General features: G+C 35.4%; 1 protein-coding gene across 1 annotated transcript in view; it reads left to right on the top strand.

Annotated features, from left to right (window-relative positions):
* The first annotated feature begins 7,317 nt into the window (after window positions 1-7,317).
* The window catches only part of LOC141660576 (uncharacterized), a 61,551-nt gene continuing 48,145 nt past the window's right edge, over window positions 7,318-20,723 (top strand). Inside the window, exon 1 of the mRNA XM_074467568.1 lies at window positions 7,318-7,465. Within this exon, the coding sequence (XP_074323669.1) occupies window positions 7,318-7,465 (148 nt within the window). The remainder of the gene's footprint in view (window positions 7,466-20,723) is intronic.

A 20,723-nucleotide genomic window follows, 5' to 3' on the forward strand; every position in this document is an offset into this window, starting at 1 on the left:
ATATTCAAGTTTGAACATTTTTATTTCGAGAAAAAGGTTCAAGAATTCCATTCAACCCCTCTTCTGTAATTCTTGCTATATTGTTAAGGGACTAACAATTGGTATCAGAGAAAGCTCTTAATCTATAAAGAGTTTAAAGATCAAAATAATTCAGCAAGATAAACAAGAAAAATGTTGAAGTCAAGATTCATTTTCTAGATAAAGATAATTACGATCATTGGAAGGTAAAGATGCATCTTCATATGCTTTCTCAAGATGAGGCCTATGTGGACTACATAGAAAGAGGCCCTCACGTTCCAATGAGAGCTGCAACAGGAAACGAGCCATCAGTTCCCAAGCCAAGGCATGAATGGTCTGATCCTGACATTGAACAAGTCAGGAAGGATAAAAAGGCCATGAACATTCTGTTCAATGGAGTTGATGCAGACATGTTTGACAACATTATCAACTGCAAAACTGCCAAGGAATTCTGGGATACTATACAGATAATCTGTGATGGAACTGAGCAAGTTAGAGAAAACAAGATGCAGCTCTTGATTCAGCAATATGAGCATTTTCACAATGAGGAAAGTGAGTCACTCACTGACATTTTTAGTAGATTTCAAAAACTACTAAATGTTGTTAAGTTGCATGGAAGAGTCTATCAAACTAAAGACTCTAATCTGAAATTCCTTATATCTCTTCCAAAGGAATGGAAACCAATGACAGTCTCATTAAGAAACACACAAAATTATAAAGAGTTTACTTTGGAGAGACTGTATGGCATCCTGAAGACCTATGAGCTAGAGATAGAGCAGGATGAAAGGATGGAGAGAGGAAAGAAGAAAGGAGGACCCATTGCACTAGTTGCTGATTTGGAAAAGGAGAAGGAAGTGAAGATGGAAGCTGTTGAGTCAACTTCTAAGGTCTATGACAACAAGGGCAATGGGCTTGCAGTAGAAAGTGAAGATTCATTGAGCCAAGATGACATGGAGGACATTGATGAGCACCTAGCATTTCTTTCCAGGAGATTTTCCAAGCTCAAGTTCAAGAAGAACTTTGGAGCAGCCAAGCCAAATAGAAACATGGTGGATAAGTCAAAATTTAAATGTTTCAAATGTGGCTTGGCATGACATTTTGCAAATGAGTGTAGAAAGTCAGATTCCAGTAAGAAAAGGTTTGCGTCTGTGGATTATAAGCAAAAATACTTTTATCTACTCAAACAAAATGAAAGGGCTTCTATTACACAAGAGAATGACTGGGCAACAGATGGTTTGGATAAAGATGAAGATGTCAGCTATGTCAATCTAGCCCTAATGGCCAAGTCTGATGAAACAGAGACAAGTTCCTCAAGCAATCAGGTAATTACTACAAACCTTGCACATTTATCTAAAGCTGAGTGTAATGATGCCATAAATGACATGTCTACAGAATTATATCATTTGGGTGTTACTCTTAAGTCTCTTACTAAAGAAAATGCTAAAATCAAAGAAAACAACTTGTTTTTAAGTGAGAGGAATAATGTGCTTGATTCTCAGTTTGTTGATTTTGAGAAACTAAGAATTGAGTGTAAGATTGCCAAGGAGGAATTAACTGAGTCCTTGAAAAAGGAAGAGATTTTAAAGAAGCAGCTTGAGCGTGAACAAGAGGTGATTAAAGCATAGAAAACATCCAGGGATGTCCATGCTCAAATCACCAAAGTTCAAGGAATTGAGTCTTTTTTTGATGAAGCCTGGAAAAAGAGCAAAGAGAAACTAGAACATAATTTGGTAGATGGTTTGCTAACAGATGTAGACTCGACGGATGATGAGGACTATCCGTTGGATAACAAAAAGTGTTATCCGTCGAAAGATGAAAATCCTCATCCGTCGGCTGTGAGCAACCCCATTAGCAAAGCCAAACTAATCAAGCTGAATGAGAAGTATGGGTCTGTTTCCAAGAACTTTGTTTCAGGAGAGTCAAGTCAAGTTAAGAAAGGGAAAAAGGCTAATGTTGGTCACATGACTGTCAAACAGTTAAGTGACAGACTTGAAAAAATTGAGGTAAAAACAGAGACTAAAAGGAAAAACAATAGGAATGGTAAAGTAGGGATTAACAAACACAATAACTACACACCTGATAAATATGCTCCTAGAAAAATTTGTTTGAAGTGTGGTAGTGTAAATCATTTGTCTGTTAATTGCAAATCTGCCATGCCTACTCCCATGTCTGTTCAGTCTTAATTTCCTAACATGAATGCCATGCCACCCATGCCTATTAATGCTATGCCTACACGGAACATGAATGCACAGTATGCTAATATGCCATTTGCACCTAATCCATATTATGTTGCATACAGTATGCCTCAAATGCCATTTAGCATGCCTTACTGGAATACCATGTTTACACCAAGCATGCCATTTCCTGTTAGCCATAATATGCATGATAATTATGTTGCATTGAATGGTTTCAAAGGTCCAACCCAAATGACTAAGGAAGAATCTGAAATTCCTAAGTCAAATGAGATAAGACCTAAGAAACAGAAGAAGAAAGCTAACAAGGCAGGACCCAAGGAAACTTGGGTACCAAAATCAACTTGATTTGATTTTGATGTGTGCAGGGAAACAGAAGGAATCTTTGGTACTTGGATAGTGGTTGTTCAAGACACATGACTGGTGATTCTACCCTGTTCACAGAGTTTAAGGAGAGAGCTGGCCCAAGTATTACTTTTGGAGATAACAGCAAGGGTTATACTGTGGGATATGGCTTCATTTCAAAGGACAATGTCATCATTGAGGAGGTTGCCTTAGTGGATGGTCTCAAACACAATCTATTGAGTATCAGCCAGCTTTGTGACAAAGGCAATTCAGTAACCTTCAACAAAGAAGCCTGTGTTGTGACTAATAATCAAAGCAACAAAGTGGTTCTCACTGGTGTGAGAAGAGGAAATGTGTATCTAGCTGATTTCAACTCATCCAAAGCAGAATCTGTAACTTGCCTTCTCAGTAAAGCAAGTCAGGATGAAAGTTGGCTATGGCACAAGAAGCTATCCCATTTAAACTTCAAGACCATGAATGAGCTAGTAAAGAAAGAACTAGTAAGAGGCATTCCTCTAGTGGAGTTTACAAAGGATGGACTGTGTGATGCCTGCCAAAAAGGGAAGCAGATTAAAGCATCATTCAGGAAGAAACTTGATTCAGCAATTGAAGAGCCTTTGCTATTGCTTCACATGGATTTTTTTGGACCAGTCAATGTATTGTCCATCTCAAGGAAAAGATTTTGCCTAGTAATTGTAGATGATTTCTCAAAGTTCTCTTGGACACATTTTCTAAAGTCTAAAGATGAGGCTAGTGAAATCATCATCAATCACATAAGGCAAGTCAACAATCATACTGATTTCAAGGTTAGAAGAATCAGGAGTGACAATGAAACTGAGTTCAAGAATTCTGTCATGAGAGCATTTTATGAAGAAAATGGGATTCTGCATGAGTTTTCAGCAGCAAGGACTCCACAACAGAATAGAGTAGTGGAAAGGAAGAACATATCACTTATTGAAGCTGCAAGGACAATGCTTGAAGAATCTAAACTACCAACATATTTCTGGGCTGAAGCTGTAAATACTGCATGCTACACTCAGAATATTTCTCTGATTAATCAAGCAAGATGCATGACTCTCTATCAATTGTTCAAGAACAAGAAGCCAACTCTAAACTTTCTTCATGTCTTTGGCTGCAAATGCTATATCCTGAGAAATCAAACTGATCAAAATGGGAAGTTTGATGCTAAAGCAGATGAAGGAATTTTTATTGGATATGTTGTTGGTAAAGCATATAGAGTGTACAATCTAAGAACCAACATCGTTGTGGAATCTATACATGTTGTGTTTGATGATAAAAAGATTGAAGGACTGAAAGATGGAGATTACCTTGAAAGCCTCAAATTCGACAATGTGGAGATGGTTAGTGATGACAGTGATGATGAGAGTGATCAAGAAACAGTGTCTAAGGATAATGCAGACAAATCTACCACCAATGAAGCACAAAACTCAATATCCGTCGAGTTGCATAATGCTTCATCCGTCGGAAGGCAATCTGTGTTATCCGTCGGAAGACAACCTGCCTCATCCTTCGGTACTCAAAATTCACCATCCGTTGGGTTATCAAAAGGAGCAGGAGGTCAAGACAGATCACCTATAGAAAATTCCCCTCTCTCAAATCAAAGTTCCACAAACTCAGGGGGAGTTTCTAGCAACCAAAACTCAATCACACATCAAGACAATCATGAGGTATCTTCATATAGAGCTAATCTACCTCAACAAAGTAAACGGACAAAAGATCACCCCTTTGAGCTTATCATTGGTGATGTTTCTTCTAGAGTTCAAACAAGAAGAGCAACTCAGGAAGAATGTCTATTCAACAGCTTTCTGTCAAAGGAGGAACCAAAGAAGGTAGAAGAAGCTTTGTTGGATCCTGATTGAATTTTAGCTATGTAGGAGGAGCTAAACCAATTTGAAAGGAATAATGTATGGAAGCTGGTACCCAAGCCTAAAGGAAAGAATCCAATACACACCAAGTGGGTATTCAGAAACAAGATGGATGAAAATGGCATAGTAATCAGGAATAAAGCTAGATTGGTTGCTAAGGGTTATTGTCAGTAAGAAGGAATAGATTTTGATGAAACTTTTGCTCTTGTTGCAAGACTTGAAGCCATCAGAATCTTCTTCGCCTATGCAACCCATGCCAATTTCAAGGTCTATCAAATGGATGTCAAAAGTGCCTTTCTAAATGGAGATTTGGAGGAAGAAGTGTATGTTAGTCAACCTCCTGGTTTTGAAGATCCAAATTTTCCAGAATATGTCTATTATCTTCTGAAAGCACTTTATGGACTGAAGCAAGCACCTAGAGCCTGGTATGACACTTTATCAAAGTTCCTTTTGGAAAATCATTTCACAAGAGGTACTGTAGATAAAACTTTATTTTTCAGAAATGTTAATGGCTCTAGTATACTTGTTCAAATTTATGTAGATGATATTATTTTTGGCTCTACAGATGAGAAACTTTGCAAAAAGTTTGCCAAATTGATGCAAAGTAAGTATGAAATGAGTATGATGGGAGAACTAACTTACTTTCTTGGTTTGCAAGTTAAGCAAGTTAGTGATGGAATATTCATTAGTCAAACTAAATATATTTTTGATCTTTTAAAGAAGTTTGATCTAATGGATTGCACATCTGCAAAAACTCCCATGGCCACTGCAATTAAGCTTGAACTAAACACTACTGAAAAGTCTGTGGATATTTCAAGTTATAGAGGCATGGTTGGCTCACTTCTGTACTTAACAGCTAGTAGACCAGATATAATGTTTGCTACATGTTTATGTGCTAGATTTCAGGCTGATCTTAGAGAATCTCACTTGATAGCTATTAAGAGAATTTTCAGATATCTCAAGGGAACACCAAAACTTGGCATTTGGTACCCTAGAGATTCTGGTTTTGATCTAACTGGTTATTCAGATGCAGATTATGCAGGTTGTAGAATTGATAGAAAGAGCACAACAGGAATTTGTTAATTTCTAGGAAACAAGCTTGTGTCCTGGTTCAGTAAAAAGCTAAATTCAGTTTCTACTTCTACAACTGAAGCTGAATATATTGTTGCTGAAAGTTGCCATGCACAGATTTTATGGATGAAAAATCAATTGCTAGACTATGGTTTGCAAGTTGAGAGGATTCATATTTTCTGTGATAACACAAGTGCAATTACCATCACTGAAAATCCAGTGCAACATTCAAGGACAAAGCACATAGACATCAAGTACCATTTCATAAGGGAACATGTGATGAATGGTATTGTGGAATTACATTTTGTTCCAAGTGAAAAGCAACTTGCAGATATCTTTACCAAGCCACTGGATGAATCCACCTTTTCAAGGTTGGTATGTGAGTTAGGTATGATTAATTACTCTTAAATTTATCTAAATTATTTTGCAAGTTGTAATGTAGCAAGAAATTTAGTTGATTTTTAAGTCTTGGATGAAATTTTGGCGAAGTCAAAATTTGCATCTCGACGGATGACCCTTATCCATCGAGTTTAGTCATTCGTCGATATACTACTTGCTTATAAAAGTCAATTATTTTTCTGGAATACTTTATGTCTCGACGGATATCAGTTTATCCTCATCCGTCGAATTGTCTAAATCTCAGCCGTTAATTCCCTGAACATTATCCATCGAGTATACTTACAGTTTGTAAGCATTACACGACGGATAATGGGTGGAATTTTTACAGTTTACTTTTAAACGGCTATTTTAGGCAATTTCTATTGGTTAATTTACTTTACTTTATTATTTTTATCAGTTATTTTTGAGATAGTATAACAGGTTATTTCATAGCAATTGTTCTCTTTTATCATTCCCAAATTCAACTGCTTTTATTTCATTCTCTCTCAAGCAAATATTCTCTTTCTCTTCAAGCTTTCACTCTCTAACAATGGCACCTGTAGTAAAGATTATGTTTCAAACTGGGTTCATTTATGAGAAGAACAACTTCACTGCTTTGGTCAATAAGGGTATTCAGCAATCAGAGGACTATCACAAGATGATGGACTTTGTGAAGAATTGCAAGCTAAATTACGCCATGCTGGAGTCACCCACAATCTTCTGTGAAGTTGTTGAAGAGATGTGGACCACTACTATCTACAACTCTGCTGACAAGACCATCGCTCTAACCATCAAAGGTAATGAGTTCTGTATTAATAGTGATGTAATAAAAGCATGTTTCAAAATTCCTGATAATAATGTGACTTCACCACACAATGGCACTGATATTATCAATATGCTTAATTCCATGCATTATGCACTTCCTACCACTAAATTAAGTGATATTAGGAGATTGGGTCTTAGGAAGGAGTGGAGTTTCTTGTGTGATGTAGTTACTAAAGTTTTCTCTGGAAAAGTCAGTAATTTTGATTCAGTGAATATTTCCATGCTTAACATGCTATACATGCTAGTTACAGATAAATTTTATAATTTTAGTGACCTTGTCTTGTTTGAGTTAGGTTTTAAACTAGGTGAGTTAGCTAAAAGAGGTAAGAATGTGTATTATGCTAGATTTTTCATGTTATTGGCTAACCACCTATGTCAAGAAATTGTGCTTGAGAACCCAAACAACAAACTGGCTTGTTGGGTTCAAGAGAGAAGACTCATTGCAGATTTGAACAGAGCCAACCATCACAGGGATGTGCTAATGTTCTATTTTCCAAGTAATGCAGGCACCTCAGGTAAGTGAGGTAATTTCATCTATCCCTACAACTATCCCAACCTCCACTATTTCTTTGACTTCAGGAGTAGCTATGGCAACTATGCCAATGACCAAACAGTTGCCTCTCAAAGCCTCAAAACCCTCTCCAATTTCCAAATCTAAATCAAAGAAAACCCCCTCTGACATCTATCAAAAGATGCCAGTTGAAAAATCTACAAAAGCAAAAGAGGAGAGTGTGAATGAGGGAAAGTCAGGTGAGGGAAGGGGTGAACATCAAAGAAACCCCAAGAATAAGGTTGGAGAGTTGAGTGAATCCCAGCCTAGCCACACTGCAGTTTCCCAACAAACTGCAGTGCTTAAAAAGGATAAAAGCTCACTTCTAGCTGTATCCTCCCAAAAGGATGCAGTTATTGAACAAAGCTCTCATCTAAGAGCACATGTCAAAAGGGTTAGGGACACAAGATCACCCCAAACTTACACAAGAAAGAAGAAATCTAAAACCTCTGGGGATGCACATGGCACACACACAGTGCAAACTGGTGCTAAAGACACAGTCCCTGCACTCTCTCAAATTCATTTTGATGTGGCTCCAATAAATATGGAGTCACAGCCAAAATCTCTATTTATAGAAGCATCTGATACACCATACTCACCAACAAACTCTCTGGAAGTGGATATGATAAACACTTCAATTCCTGATTCCCCTTCTTTAACTCTGTTAGGGAAGCCAAAATATAGTGCAAGTGAGCATCATCTTTTAGATGATTTGTTGGCTCACTTGCCAATTCTTTCAGATACTATTATGACATATGTGCCTCAAATATCTTCAATCAACACAGAGTCAACAATAGTTTCTCTTCCTACCTCATTCATTTCTACTCTCTTGAAGGATATTGCTCATCCGTCGAGTAGTGATTGTATCCCGACGGATAAGCTTAACAGCAGTTATCCGTCGGATAGCATTACCACTCACTCGATGGATATCACTTATCCGTCGAGTATCTCTGCACAACTTCAAACTTCAATTATTTCAAGTGCAGAAGATTTAGTGGTTGTATAGTCAGTTTTAGGACTGAGAGAGGAGAATGTATTGATTGAGAGGCTGGGTTGCTCCCAGGCAAAAGGAGAGGAAAAGAGTGAAAATCAGCAATCCATTTATTCAGGATTGGCAAAAGTGAGTGAGAGGAGTCCCACCTTAGTAGGTGAAGGTAAGGGTGTGAGGGTGGGGAGCCAGGGTGAGACCCTGATGCAACAAAAGAGAGATTATGAGAGAAAAGTAGGTACAGAAGTAATAAGGGTGGATACAACCATTACTCATGAGTCAATGATTGTGGATGATGCTGAAAAGGAAAGACAATTCCAGCAACATTACAAGGCTGTAATTGATAACATTTCCTTGGATGGTGACACTTTTACTCATCCTGTGTCAGCCTATCAATTGTTGGCTGCTCAGGGCAATGAGGAGGCAGAAAAGACATTAAATTTGGTGAATACTTTAGAATCTCTAAAAAGGGATAAGGCTCCTGTCAATTTAATGCCTCCTATAGCTGATGAGCCATCTGAAGAATTTAGAGTAAATTCTAATGATGATGACTCTATTTCATTTGATGGATAAGGCTCCTGAATTTGGAGTAAATTCAATGTATCATTGGTCAAACAAATCATGTTTATCCAAAAGGCCATTCAGAAGAGCTCAAATGCTGGTACCAAGGCTGTTCTTCAAGCTCACCTAGATTCTTTACATCTAATGAAGCTACAGCAAGTCAGACAGAATCTGAGTGTAGATGAAATCAAAAAGGATATAGCTGACTTGAAGACCTACAATTCTGAGAAGCTGGATTCAGTTATGCCATATGGTACCATGCAGGATCTATTACTGAGACTGAGGAGAGAATCAGATTCTGAAAAGAAGTTGGTCAAGCTGGAAGATAGAGTTCAAGTTATTGAGAATTCTATGACCATCCTTCTTCAAAATCAACAGTCTCAGATAAATCTTCTCATGCAACTGACTAAAGCACAGGGCCTAACTCCTCAACTTGATGATAACAAAAAGGGGGAGAGAGAACCAAGTAAGGGGGAGAAAGGACCAAGTGAGGGGGAGAAACTTCAAGTTCAAATCAACAAAGTAATTGTACCTTCAATTACTATCTCCAAGCCACCAGTTGCAGATGGTATAGATCTAATTAAAGGAGCATCAGCAAACTTGAAAGTTGCTGAGAAAGGAAAGTTGAGTTTGATCAACTGGGATAAGATTGATGATGAGATACAGAAAAAGTTTGAACTTGTCAAGGAGCCAGTTAAGTCAGCCATCCATCACTCTCAAGTCAAGCAAATCAGTGTGAATGAGATAAGCATGAATTATCTGGAAAGAGGACAATCTTCCTACATCAAATCTCCAAAGGCTGAAATGATTCTTAAACCAAGGGTAAATTATTCAAAATCATCCTTAAAGAACCCCTTGGATACTGTGTTTGAACCACCCAAGCCTGATGAAAAGAAGCCTCTGTCAATATCAATTGCTTTCTATAAAGATCCAGATGATTCAGCTTCAAAAAGAAGAATTGCTAAGATATTCAGAAATGGAAAGGAAATTTGTGTGATAGCTGGACATCCTCAATTTGCTCAAACAAAGAGAGAAGAAAAAGCAAGATTAAAGCAGGAAAAGAAGCAAGATGCTCTAGATGCAAAGAAGGCTAAACAAAAGAAAGAGCATATTACTATCTTAGCCAAGCTACAGGCTGTAAGTTCATCTCAACAAATTCCCTCTCAACCTTCTGAAGCCACTGAATCAAGGAAGCAAATTGAAGAACAAAAGAAATCCCCAAGGAAGAAAGAATTGGCTAGAAGAACAAAAAGGAAACTGGATATTGTTGACAAGGAATTGGAAGATCAATTTCCTAAGGTACCCACACCAGCTAGAACTCAAGCATCAAAGCCCTCTGTGGTATTTGAAGATATAAAGGTGGTGGATCCCTACAAGAATATTCATGGTGAACCTATTATGCCCAAGGATGAGCCAATAGAGTGGGATAACATACCAATTCCTGACTTCAGTTTACCAATCCTTAGCAAGCCAAAAAGGACAAAGTCAAGGGCAGTCAAGAAAGTGAAGCTGTCACCTCTCAAATCCAAATCAGTAGTTAAAGCTCAACCCAAAGTCAACAAGGGAGACTACTTGTACTTGTGTGACATCAAAGAATTTTTAGATCTAAACCTCTATCTGGATGAACTGGATGAAGTGAGGGGAATTGATATATACAGGAACCTACCTGAAAGATTAGTGTTCAAGTACAAAGGAGGAAGGGAGGTTCAGTGGCCACTTCACAGGATTCTTTAAGAAAGCCAAGCTGTACTGATTAAAGTTTATTCATCCTTCAAGAAGAACTTTGGGTTCAATGTAACTGCAAGAAGACTAGTATTGAAGAAGATTGAAGAACTAAGGAGTATTAGAGCTAAAGATGCACTCCCAAAGACTCTAATCATGCCATACACAGGGAGAAGAGTGCATCTAAGGCCCTACTGGCTGATGGAGTTCATGGATGACAAAGTTGTGAGAAGATTCTTCAGGTTAGAAGACCAATTGAGTATCTCTAGCAATGAGACTCTCTTGGAAATGCAAGAAAAGCTAGATCTCTCAGAATCTGATGAACTAGAATTCCACAGGCAGCTCCAAAATCACATTGATGAAAATAACAAAAATTCTTGGAAGAAGATCCAGACCTTCAAGAAACTAGAAAAATCTGTTCAGGCTAGAGGAGCATCTTGAAATGACTGTGAGCCAAACTTTGTACATTTTGATTAATTGAAGCACTTTCAGTATTATCTACTTATCTTTAAAGCTGTATGTTTAGGATGTTTTGTTATCATCAAGTATCTCTTAATTTATGGCTACAATTCCAGTGGACATAAATTGGGGGAGATTGTTGTGCATATGTTGTGTACTTGATGATTTTATAAATAAAACATCTAAGTAGATTTTACTTAGTGAAATAATATAGCACTCGACGGATAAAAATTATAGTCCCGACGGATAACTCATTATAGTCCCGACGGATGATGACTTATTATCCATCGAGTGGGTAGCTTATGTAATAATGAGTCTGTAGCACAGTTCTGTATACATCTTTGTATAGATTCTGTAGTAACCTATAAGTCATGTTGACTTTAAATAGATATGCAAAATAGGTTGATTAATTGTATATAAATGATGTCTTATAATGCTGCATAAGTGAAATGAAGTCAAGTGCCAAAATAGCTACCGACGGATGATTAACAAAGCCATCGACGGATGATCAAATGACTATCAACGGATGTTTAATATAGCAGTCGACGGATGATCAATGAAGCCATCAACGGATGTTCATAAAGTCCAACAGATGATTATGTAAAGAATTCAAACAGCAGTTGACCAGTGACAACAGGGCACAGGCGTCGAGATGTATACAAATCTACTGTGGAAGCCCATTAACTGGGTAATAGAGGACGAAAACTAGCAAAGTTTAAGACTGATAGTTTTTATATTTATTCAGTCTTCTTGACTTTGTAATCTTGGTAATGTATAAACCAAGAACGTAGCAAATAGAAATAAGAGAGCTGAGTTACACAAACAGAGAAATCTTTGTAAGCAGAATCATTAGCATTTCCCTGTATTCTCAGTAGTTCAATTTGTAAGCAGCTGTGAGCATTCTTGCACACAGAGTTCTCTCGATATATATAATATATATCTATGGTGGAATTGTTTAAATCCACAAGAAAGTTTTTAAAGACTCTTGTTTTTAATTACTTATGTTTTGATTCAATTAAGTTTCTATTCCGCATTGTGCTAATCAAAACACTTATATCTATATTCAAGTTTGAACATTTTTATTTCGAGAAAAAGGTTCAAAAATTCCATTCAACCCCCCTTCTGTAATTCTTTCTATATTGTGAAGGGACTAACAATCATAATATTAATATGGAACTAAACAGTACTAAAAAATACTTGTCGAACTACTAGTTGACTGTAAAAATAGCAAACAAAAAAAATTAATTTTTTTCTAAATTTTTTTTATATCACTTATATATATAGATCTTCACATCCTTACAGTTGGATCATTCATAAATTATTTTGAAAAAATCATAACATTAATATGGGACTAAATAATACTAAGAAGTACTGGTCAAACTACTAGTTGACTGTTAAAATAACAAACCAAATAAATTTATTTTTTTATAAAATTTTTATTATATCACTTATATATATAGATCTTCACATCCTTATGGTTGGATCATTCATAAGTTATTCTGAAAAAATCATAACATTAATATGGGACTAAACAATATTTAGAAGTATTGGTCAAACTATTAGTTGACTGTTAAAATAGCAAACCAAATAAATTTATTTTTTTCTAAAACTTTTATCATATCACTAATACATATAGATATTCACATTCTTATGGTGGGATCATTCATAAGTTATTTTCAAAAAATCATAATATTAATATGGGACTAAACAGTATTAAGAAGTACTTGTCAAACTACTAGTTGACTGTTAAAATAGCAAACCAAAAAAATTATTTTTTCCTATAAAATTTATCATATCACTAATATATATAGATCTTCACATCCCAATGGTTTGATCATTTATAAGTTATTTTGAAAAAATCATAACATTAATATGCGACTAAACAGTATTAAGAAGTACTAGTCAAACTACTAGTTTTCTGTTAAAATAGCAAACCAAATAAAATTATTTTTTTCTAAAACATTTATCATATCACCAATATATATAGATCTTCACATCCTTACAGTTGGATTATTCATAAATTATTTTGAAAAAATCAAAGCATTAATATGGGACTTAACAGTATTAAGAAGTTCTGGTCAAACTACTAGTTGACATATATATAGATCTTCACATCCTTATGGTTGGATCATTCATAAGTTATTTTGAAAAAATCATAACATTAGTATGGGACTAAACAGTACTAAAAAGTACTGGTCAAACTACTAGTTGACTGTTAAAATAACAAACCAAAAAAATTTATTTTTTTCAAAATTTTTTATTATATCACTTATATATATATAGATCTTCACATCCTTACGGTTGGATCATTCATAAGTTATTTTGAAAAAAGCATAACATTAATATGGGACTAAACACTACTAAGAAGTACTGGTCAAACTACTAATTGACTGTTAAAATAACAAACTAAATAAAATTATTTTTTTCTAAAACATTTATCATATCACTAATATATATAGATCTTCACATCCTTATGGTTGGATAATTCATAAGTTATTTTGAAAAAATTATAGCATTAGTATGGGAATAAACAATATTAAGAAGTACTAGTCAAACTACTAGTTGACATATATATAGATGTTCACATCCTTACGGTTGGATCATTCATAAGTTATTTTGAAACAATCGTAACATTAATATGGGATAAAACAGTATTAAGAAGTACTGGTCAAACTAAAAGTTGGCTGTTAAAATAGCAAAACAGGTAAATTTATTTTTTTCTAAAAATTTTATTATATCACTTATATATATAGATCTTCACATCTTTACGGTTGGATCATTCATAAGTGTTATATATAATAGATGATGTCAAAGATTACTGGAGCTAACAATGTCATTAATCTTCAATGATCTAATGTCAAAGATTACTGGAGGTAACAATGTCATTAACATGATGATGTCAAAGATTACTGATGCTGACAATGTCATTAGCAATCAGTCAAGATTGGGGCCCACCCTAAGATTAGTTGTATTGTAACCTTAATCTGTAATTTATACTTGTAACACTTAATGTCTGTATAATGTAAATAGAGCAGACTGGAGCATTTTTCCCTAAACAATGTCAAGCCTAAGAATTCTATCTTGAAGAAGATCAAGAAGGTCATGCCTCAGAAGAATTAATGAAGAAGCTTGGAGTTGAATAATTCTGTTTGGTGAAAAACATTCTAAGTCAAGATCTCTACAAGTCACATAATTAGTGTTATAGAGAACTCAGGAATTGCCTATCGAGAACTCAGGAATTGCCTATCGAGAACTCATGAATTGTCTATCAAAAACTCAGGAAATGCTATGGGAGATATCGATAAGTCAGATAGCCATTCGAGAACTCAGAGATATTGACAAGTATACATTCATTAGAGAACTCTGAGTTATCGATAAGCCAAAGTCCATTAGAGAACTCTGAGTTATCGATAAACCAAAATTCACTAGAGAACTCAGAGTTGTCGATAAGTGAAGTCAACAATGAAGTTTCAGAGATATCGACAAGACAACATGCCTATCAAAATGTCGAGTTCTCTACAGCTTAATTGGAGATCTCGCAGTGAAGAAATTTCTCTAAGTACAGAATTGCAGAACAGTTTAATATCCAAGGTTGCAAGTCAACAAACAATTCACATAGCTGGATTGACAAGTCTACAAAAAGCAGCTTGAGAGATGTGCAAGATCAATGGAAATGATTAACTGACAGAGGAGATTAAAGTAAACACGGGATGCTAAAGATATGCTAAGCCAGAAATGGAAGATTTGCTTTTCTATAAATAGAAATGACAAGTGACAGTTTAGAGAAGGTAATAGCATGTTTATTATCCTCTGTGTAAACCAGCGGTTAACTGAGTTATAAAGTTAACACTGGTCCTCTAGTCAGCAGTAAGAATCTAAATATAAATTCTTGTATTCTCTCTCAAGAAAGGAGCTAACTTCTAAAAACAAGAACTTAGAGATTTTGTAGAAAAACACTGCTTGATTTTTATTATAAAATTAAGTGAGTTTTGAATATCTTTGTTTTACATATTTACATTGTTATTTATATTTAACATCTATTCTACTAAATCATTGATAACAACCAACTGCTAAAGCCAAAGTCGATCAAAAGGTAAACATTTAAGCTACAACACATTCACCCCCCTGTGTTGTATTCATACCTAACAAGTGGTATCAGAGCAAAATCTGAAAGTAAACAGATTAGATCTTGGAAAAATGAATACACAGAAAATCAGTAGTATCAAGATTCCTCCCTTTGATATGGCCAACTATACTTTATGGAAAAAGAAAATGTTGTTGTTTATAAGAATGACCAATCACCTTTACATTGGTATCCTCAAGAATGGGCCCTTCACTCCTGAGGTTAGAGTTGAGGAAATCACATATGGATATATGGTTATTCCATCTTATTATGCTCCCAAGGATCCCTCTAAGTATACTGAACCTGAAAGAGAGAAAGTTTCCCTAGACAGTGGTTTGCAACTAATACTAATTGAGTCACTTGACAATGTAATGTATAATAACATTGTCAACTGTGACACTGCTAAACAGATCTGGGAAAAGATTGAGATACTCTGTGAAGGAACTGAGGAGGTTAGGTCAAATCAAAGAAGGATATTGATTTCTCAGTATGAGGGTTTTATGGCTAAACCAAAGGAGGGTATTACTGATGTGTTTGAAAGTTTTAATAAGCTGATAAATGACTTGCAGCTTCATGAAAACTTTTATAATGTTGAAGAAGTAAATTTGAAGTTCTTGCTTTCTCTCCCTGATCATTTGGAACAAAAGATCTCTATAATCAGAGAAAGAAGGGATTTGAGTAGAATCACACTGGAAGTGCTCTATGGGGTTCTGAAAACTTATGAACTTGAAATGATTCAAAAGAAATCATTAAGGGCTGGTCAAGGATATGTACTGGATGGCTCAAGTGCACTGATTGGGAATGATGGACAGACCTCTAATGATGAGCAAACATCCCAAACTCCAGATATTTCTACAAGTGAGAAAAGAGTCAATGATACTAAAGAGCAAGTCATACTGGAATTGGATGAAGAAGATGAGTTCTACACTCTTGATGAGCTTGATGAGCTAGACAAATCAATGGCTTACTTGGATAGAAAATTCTCTAACATTAGAGTGAACAAACCAATATTTTTCAAGAGCAAAGGACAGTTCTTCAACAAAGACAGCAGCTGGAAAGGAAAAGGGAAGTACACTCCTGATAGCAAAACTGGCTACAAAACTGGATCTGTTGATAGATCAAACATAAGGTGCTTTAACTGTGATAAGTTGGGACATTTTGCTACAGAATGTAGGAAACCCAAGAAGGCAAGGAAAGACAAAGTCTATCTTGAATTGGAAGCAAAGTTTGATGCTCTTCTAAAGAAGCAACAAGGGAAAGCTTATATTGCTGAGGGCAAGAGCTGGGATGTAATAAACCCAAAATTTTTGAACTTTTAGTAACCCTTATGAATAGTGTTTTGTTGAGTATGCTGAATAAGAAAACATTCCATGCCACACTATGTAGGGGTTATTCTATTGTTATTCTGAGATCTTATTAGTACTTTATATGGGATATAAGTGTATGTAAAGATCATCAGAATCCAAATTCGAACACTTTGATTTTTCCCGAAAATCCACCAGATACCGAAAGAATTGAGTATAAGGGAACCGGATAAAAAGGATTTAAATTCAAGGATTATAAGAGAGGATCATAAAAGGAATATAATGTATTGGGAAAGGTTAAGGAAACCTAAGTAATAAGATCCCGGGTATGATCCCTCAAACGATAAACGAAAACGAAAGTTAAGCGAACCGCATAACAGATCATCGGTCATTAGCCAAGTAATTAAGAGTTAATTAAAGGGTTAGTGGAGAGTGATGTCATCTCACCAACAAGAGGAAGACAAGTGTTAAATAGATGACACAACCATGGTGACATAAGCATGACAAGTGAAATTGTTTTGTTGGATGATTCTTGGCCAAGCAAAAATTACCATGGTAAAAACCTAAAAGTAGCTAAGCCATAAAGAAAATAAACCAACTAATTCATTTCACAAAATAGCAAATAAACTTGTTGTTCAAGAACATAAAGCTCTCGGCTTCTTTCTTAGAAAAATGGAAGTCCAAGCTCCTCCACTTGCTAATTTACAAGGTAATTATCCTAGCTTCTCTTAGTTAAGTTACATACTTCCTAGGAATCATAGCTTCAAAATACTTTCCTAGCATTTCCTATAAATCATTCAAGAAGATGGTGAATAGTAATTTCTTGAAATTAATTTTTGTGTTCTTGATTTCTTTGAAAGATCAAGCCTGTAGGAGGTTAGATTAAGGCTTCCATGGGCATTCCAAGGATCTTTCATGGATTAAAAGCTTCAAGGAAGGTATAATCTCTTAACCTAGCTTTGTTATTGAATTTTAAGAGCATAACATGGGTATTATAGTTCATGAGAGGCTTGATTGTTGTGTATGTAGAGATTAGTTGGTTTTGTGGTATTTTTGGAGTTCTAAATCTTGGTTATTTATTAAAGAACATAAGAATGGCTTTAGTTCATGTTTGAGATTGATATAAATTGGAAAAACTTGAGGTGTTGGGGCTGTTGTAGTGATGTATGGATGGAATTTGGTTGAATGGTTGAATTGGGGTTGGTTTGGGGTTGATTTGGAGTAGAATAAAAATTGGTAATCGCGTAAACATAGCCGTCGTAATGTCCGATTTACTTTAGACTATTTTTCTCTTAAAATCAGGACCCGAGAACTCACTGTTAAGTTTTGACCATTTCCATGATTAGATAGTTCATGTTACGAGCTTCATTTTGATATGTGGTTCATTTGAATCCGATATACGGTTTAGGAGAAACGACCGGTTTAAGTAACGGCGATTCGCGAACGAACCGTTACCACTCGCCTTACTTTGAAACATAGTTTAAAGACCTTAAAGGACTAATTGGAGTAAGAAACATTTATGTGAAGTGTATTATGCAGTTGGTAAGGCACTCGCAAAAGAATCTCCTTAGAACCCTTAATGGTTAATTTATTAAAAATGGTGGAGCCGAGTGTACTCGAGTGACTTAAGTGAATCATTAAGCGCAAAGCGAATGTTAGGGTTCAATTGGTTAAAGTCAAGTTTCTTAAGCGACCGTGGTTTAATTCCGGCTTATGTTCTTGTTCATAGGTTACCGGACCAACTCTAAGCTTAAGTCTACCCCGGAGCACTCAGGCAAGTTTTCTACCCGTTATACTGTTGTTCTGATGTATATATGTATATGCATTATCTTGTGATAAATGCATTATTGTTATTAGCAAATCTTGCGATATATTGGAGCATGTGATATGGTATATATGCATGTCTGTTTCGTAATCTTGATATATATTGTTGATTCAAATGCTTATAAGTTGCATAATACCTATGCTAGAGATAAGCAGTAGTTGCGTATACCCTTAGTATAGGGGACCCAAAGGTGAGCATATTTCTAAACCGGGAGTCGATGTTCCCGAGTATAATATATATATATAGATATAGATATTTTTCAAAACTATTAATCGAATAAGGTTTATTCGATAACTTTATTTTTATTAATGAATATTACTTTGAATATTTATTTGAGGACTTATGACTCGGTTTATTTTATTTAATGAATATTACTTTGAATATTCATTCGAGGACTTATGACTCGGTTTATTTTATTTAATGAATATTACTTTGAATATTCATTCGAGGACTTATGACTCCGCTTATTTTATTAAATAATATTCTTTATTTTATTAAAAAATAATGTTTCGATAATAAAACTTATTTTCGATTATTCAAATAAAGATCATACTTTCGTATAAGTATATCTTTGGTTATTTAATATCCATTTCAAGTATGAGTTTTAAAACTTTTGCTTCAATTATTTTTATAAGGAATATCGTTATGGGAATATTATTTAAATAATAATATTCAGTTATTTTCTAATATATTGGGACTGATTTATTTTATTAAATCGGCATTACTCCAAACATTCTTAAAAATGTTTTCGAGTCTTCAAAATGATTTTTAAAAGTTAGAGTGGATCCCAAAACTCATTTTTATATTTAAGATCTTCTTTTCAAGGGTATTTAAATACTCGCTCAAAACCTGAGGGATCCGGCTCTGTGGTGTATTTTATATTCGCAACGTGGTTGTTGTTTTCAGACAACAATTTGATTACTTGCCCAATCTTCGGGAAGTAAGTCCATCTGATTGAGTCGGCATAAGCGACAAGCCGGGGTACGGTCTATGAAGGTGTAAGCGGCTGGGTGACAGTCTATCCACGCATGAGTGGCCGGGTAACGGTCTAGCGCGAGGTCCGAATGCGGCCAGGGTGATGACCGGCGAGGAATTCATCCATCTACAGTAGAAAAGGTTACTTATTGGTATCTTTGCCTGATCAGCAAGATATCAGGTTTATGCCAAAATTCTTTTCTTTTCAAATTCATTGGATATTGCAACTTTGTTCATACTTTACATGACAGAGGTTTTCGGGACATAATGAAGTATCTCGTAACTTCATTTCATTCAATAATATTTCAAAGATTGAATCTATTCAAGTATTATCTTGTAGTGTCATCTGTGTTATGAACTTTTGAAACTGATTATAACTTGAACGGTGGTAGTTCAAGTAGTATTTGGAAAAGATATAAGTATATTGGAGTATCTTGCAATTTCATCTTTTCAACTTATATCTGGTTAATGATTATCTTATGCATGACAAAGATTTTCACAAAAACATTGAGAAAAGGCTAGATATATGAGATCACCTTGCAACGATATTTTTATACAGTTATAAACTGGAACTCTATGTATATTATGCATGGAAGAGGATTCTAAGATTTTGAAAAGTATATATACTGAATATTTTGTGACTTGGTCACGTTAAGATATCAACTTGGTTCATTTCCTCTTGACCAAGACTTTCATGAGTACTATGAGAATGCTCATATCTTGTTAATTATTATACATATTATTTCGGTGGGCGTGTTGCTCACCCTTGCTTTCTTCTTTCATCACACAATAAAAGATAGACAAGATGAACATGATCAAGCTCCCAATTTGCGAGCGAATAGGAAACGTTCCGCAGTTTTCTGTAAGCGTTGATGTTGTTGTAGCTGAGGTAGGATCTATCAATAGGCTAGGCTTTCAACTTTTGATGTACCAGACTTATATATATTTATGAATTGTAATAATGGCAAGGAAAATGTAAATTTATTCAGAAACCCTTTTAAGGTGTAATGGCAAATAGTTGTGGATTAAAATGACTCATGTTATTTTTGGATATTCATCTCTGAGACTATAACGTGTGGTGTGTGTGTTTATTGTGGGGTCACAGTACGGAGTAGTTGATTGTTTATTAAGATTGGGTGTTATTAAGGGAAATGGAACTCGTGCCCACCCGGATCCCCGACCCCGGATTTGGGGGTGTTACACAAATGGTATCAGAGCGAAGCGTTATAAACCTTAGAGGTGATGTGACGTTAAGATAATAAGTTCACTAAGATAATAAGAACTTTTTCCAAGTTCATAGTCGGGCTACCTAACGTAGTACTGACAGTTAAAACCCTTATGGGAACCCTTATAAATATCGTGATAGAAGCGTAGTTCGTTATCGTATATAGTAGCGGGACTCCGAACCCTGAGGTTGAGGAGCAACAGCGCGATGATGTTTTATTACTGATTGGGGATCGGATTGTGGATCCAATGGAACACCCTAATGAGGGACCAGATG

The sequence above is a fragment of the Apium graveolens genome, chromosome 5, assembly GCF_009905375.1.
Source record: "Apium graveolens cultivar Ventura chromosome 5, ASM990537v1, whole genome shotgun sequence".
Taxonomy (NCBI): Eukaryota; Viridiplantae; Streptophyta; class Magnoliopsida; order Apiales; family Apiaceae; genus Apium; species Apium graveolens.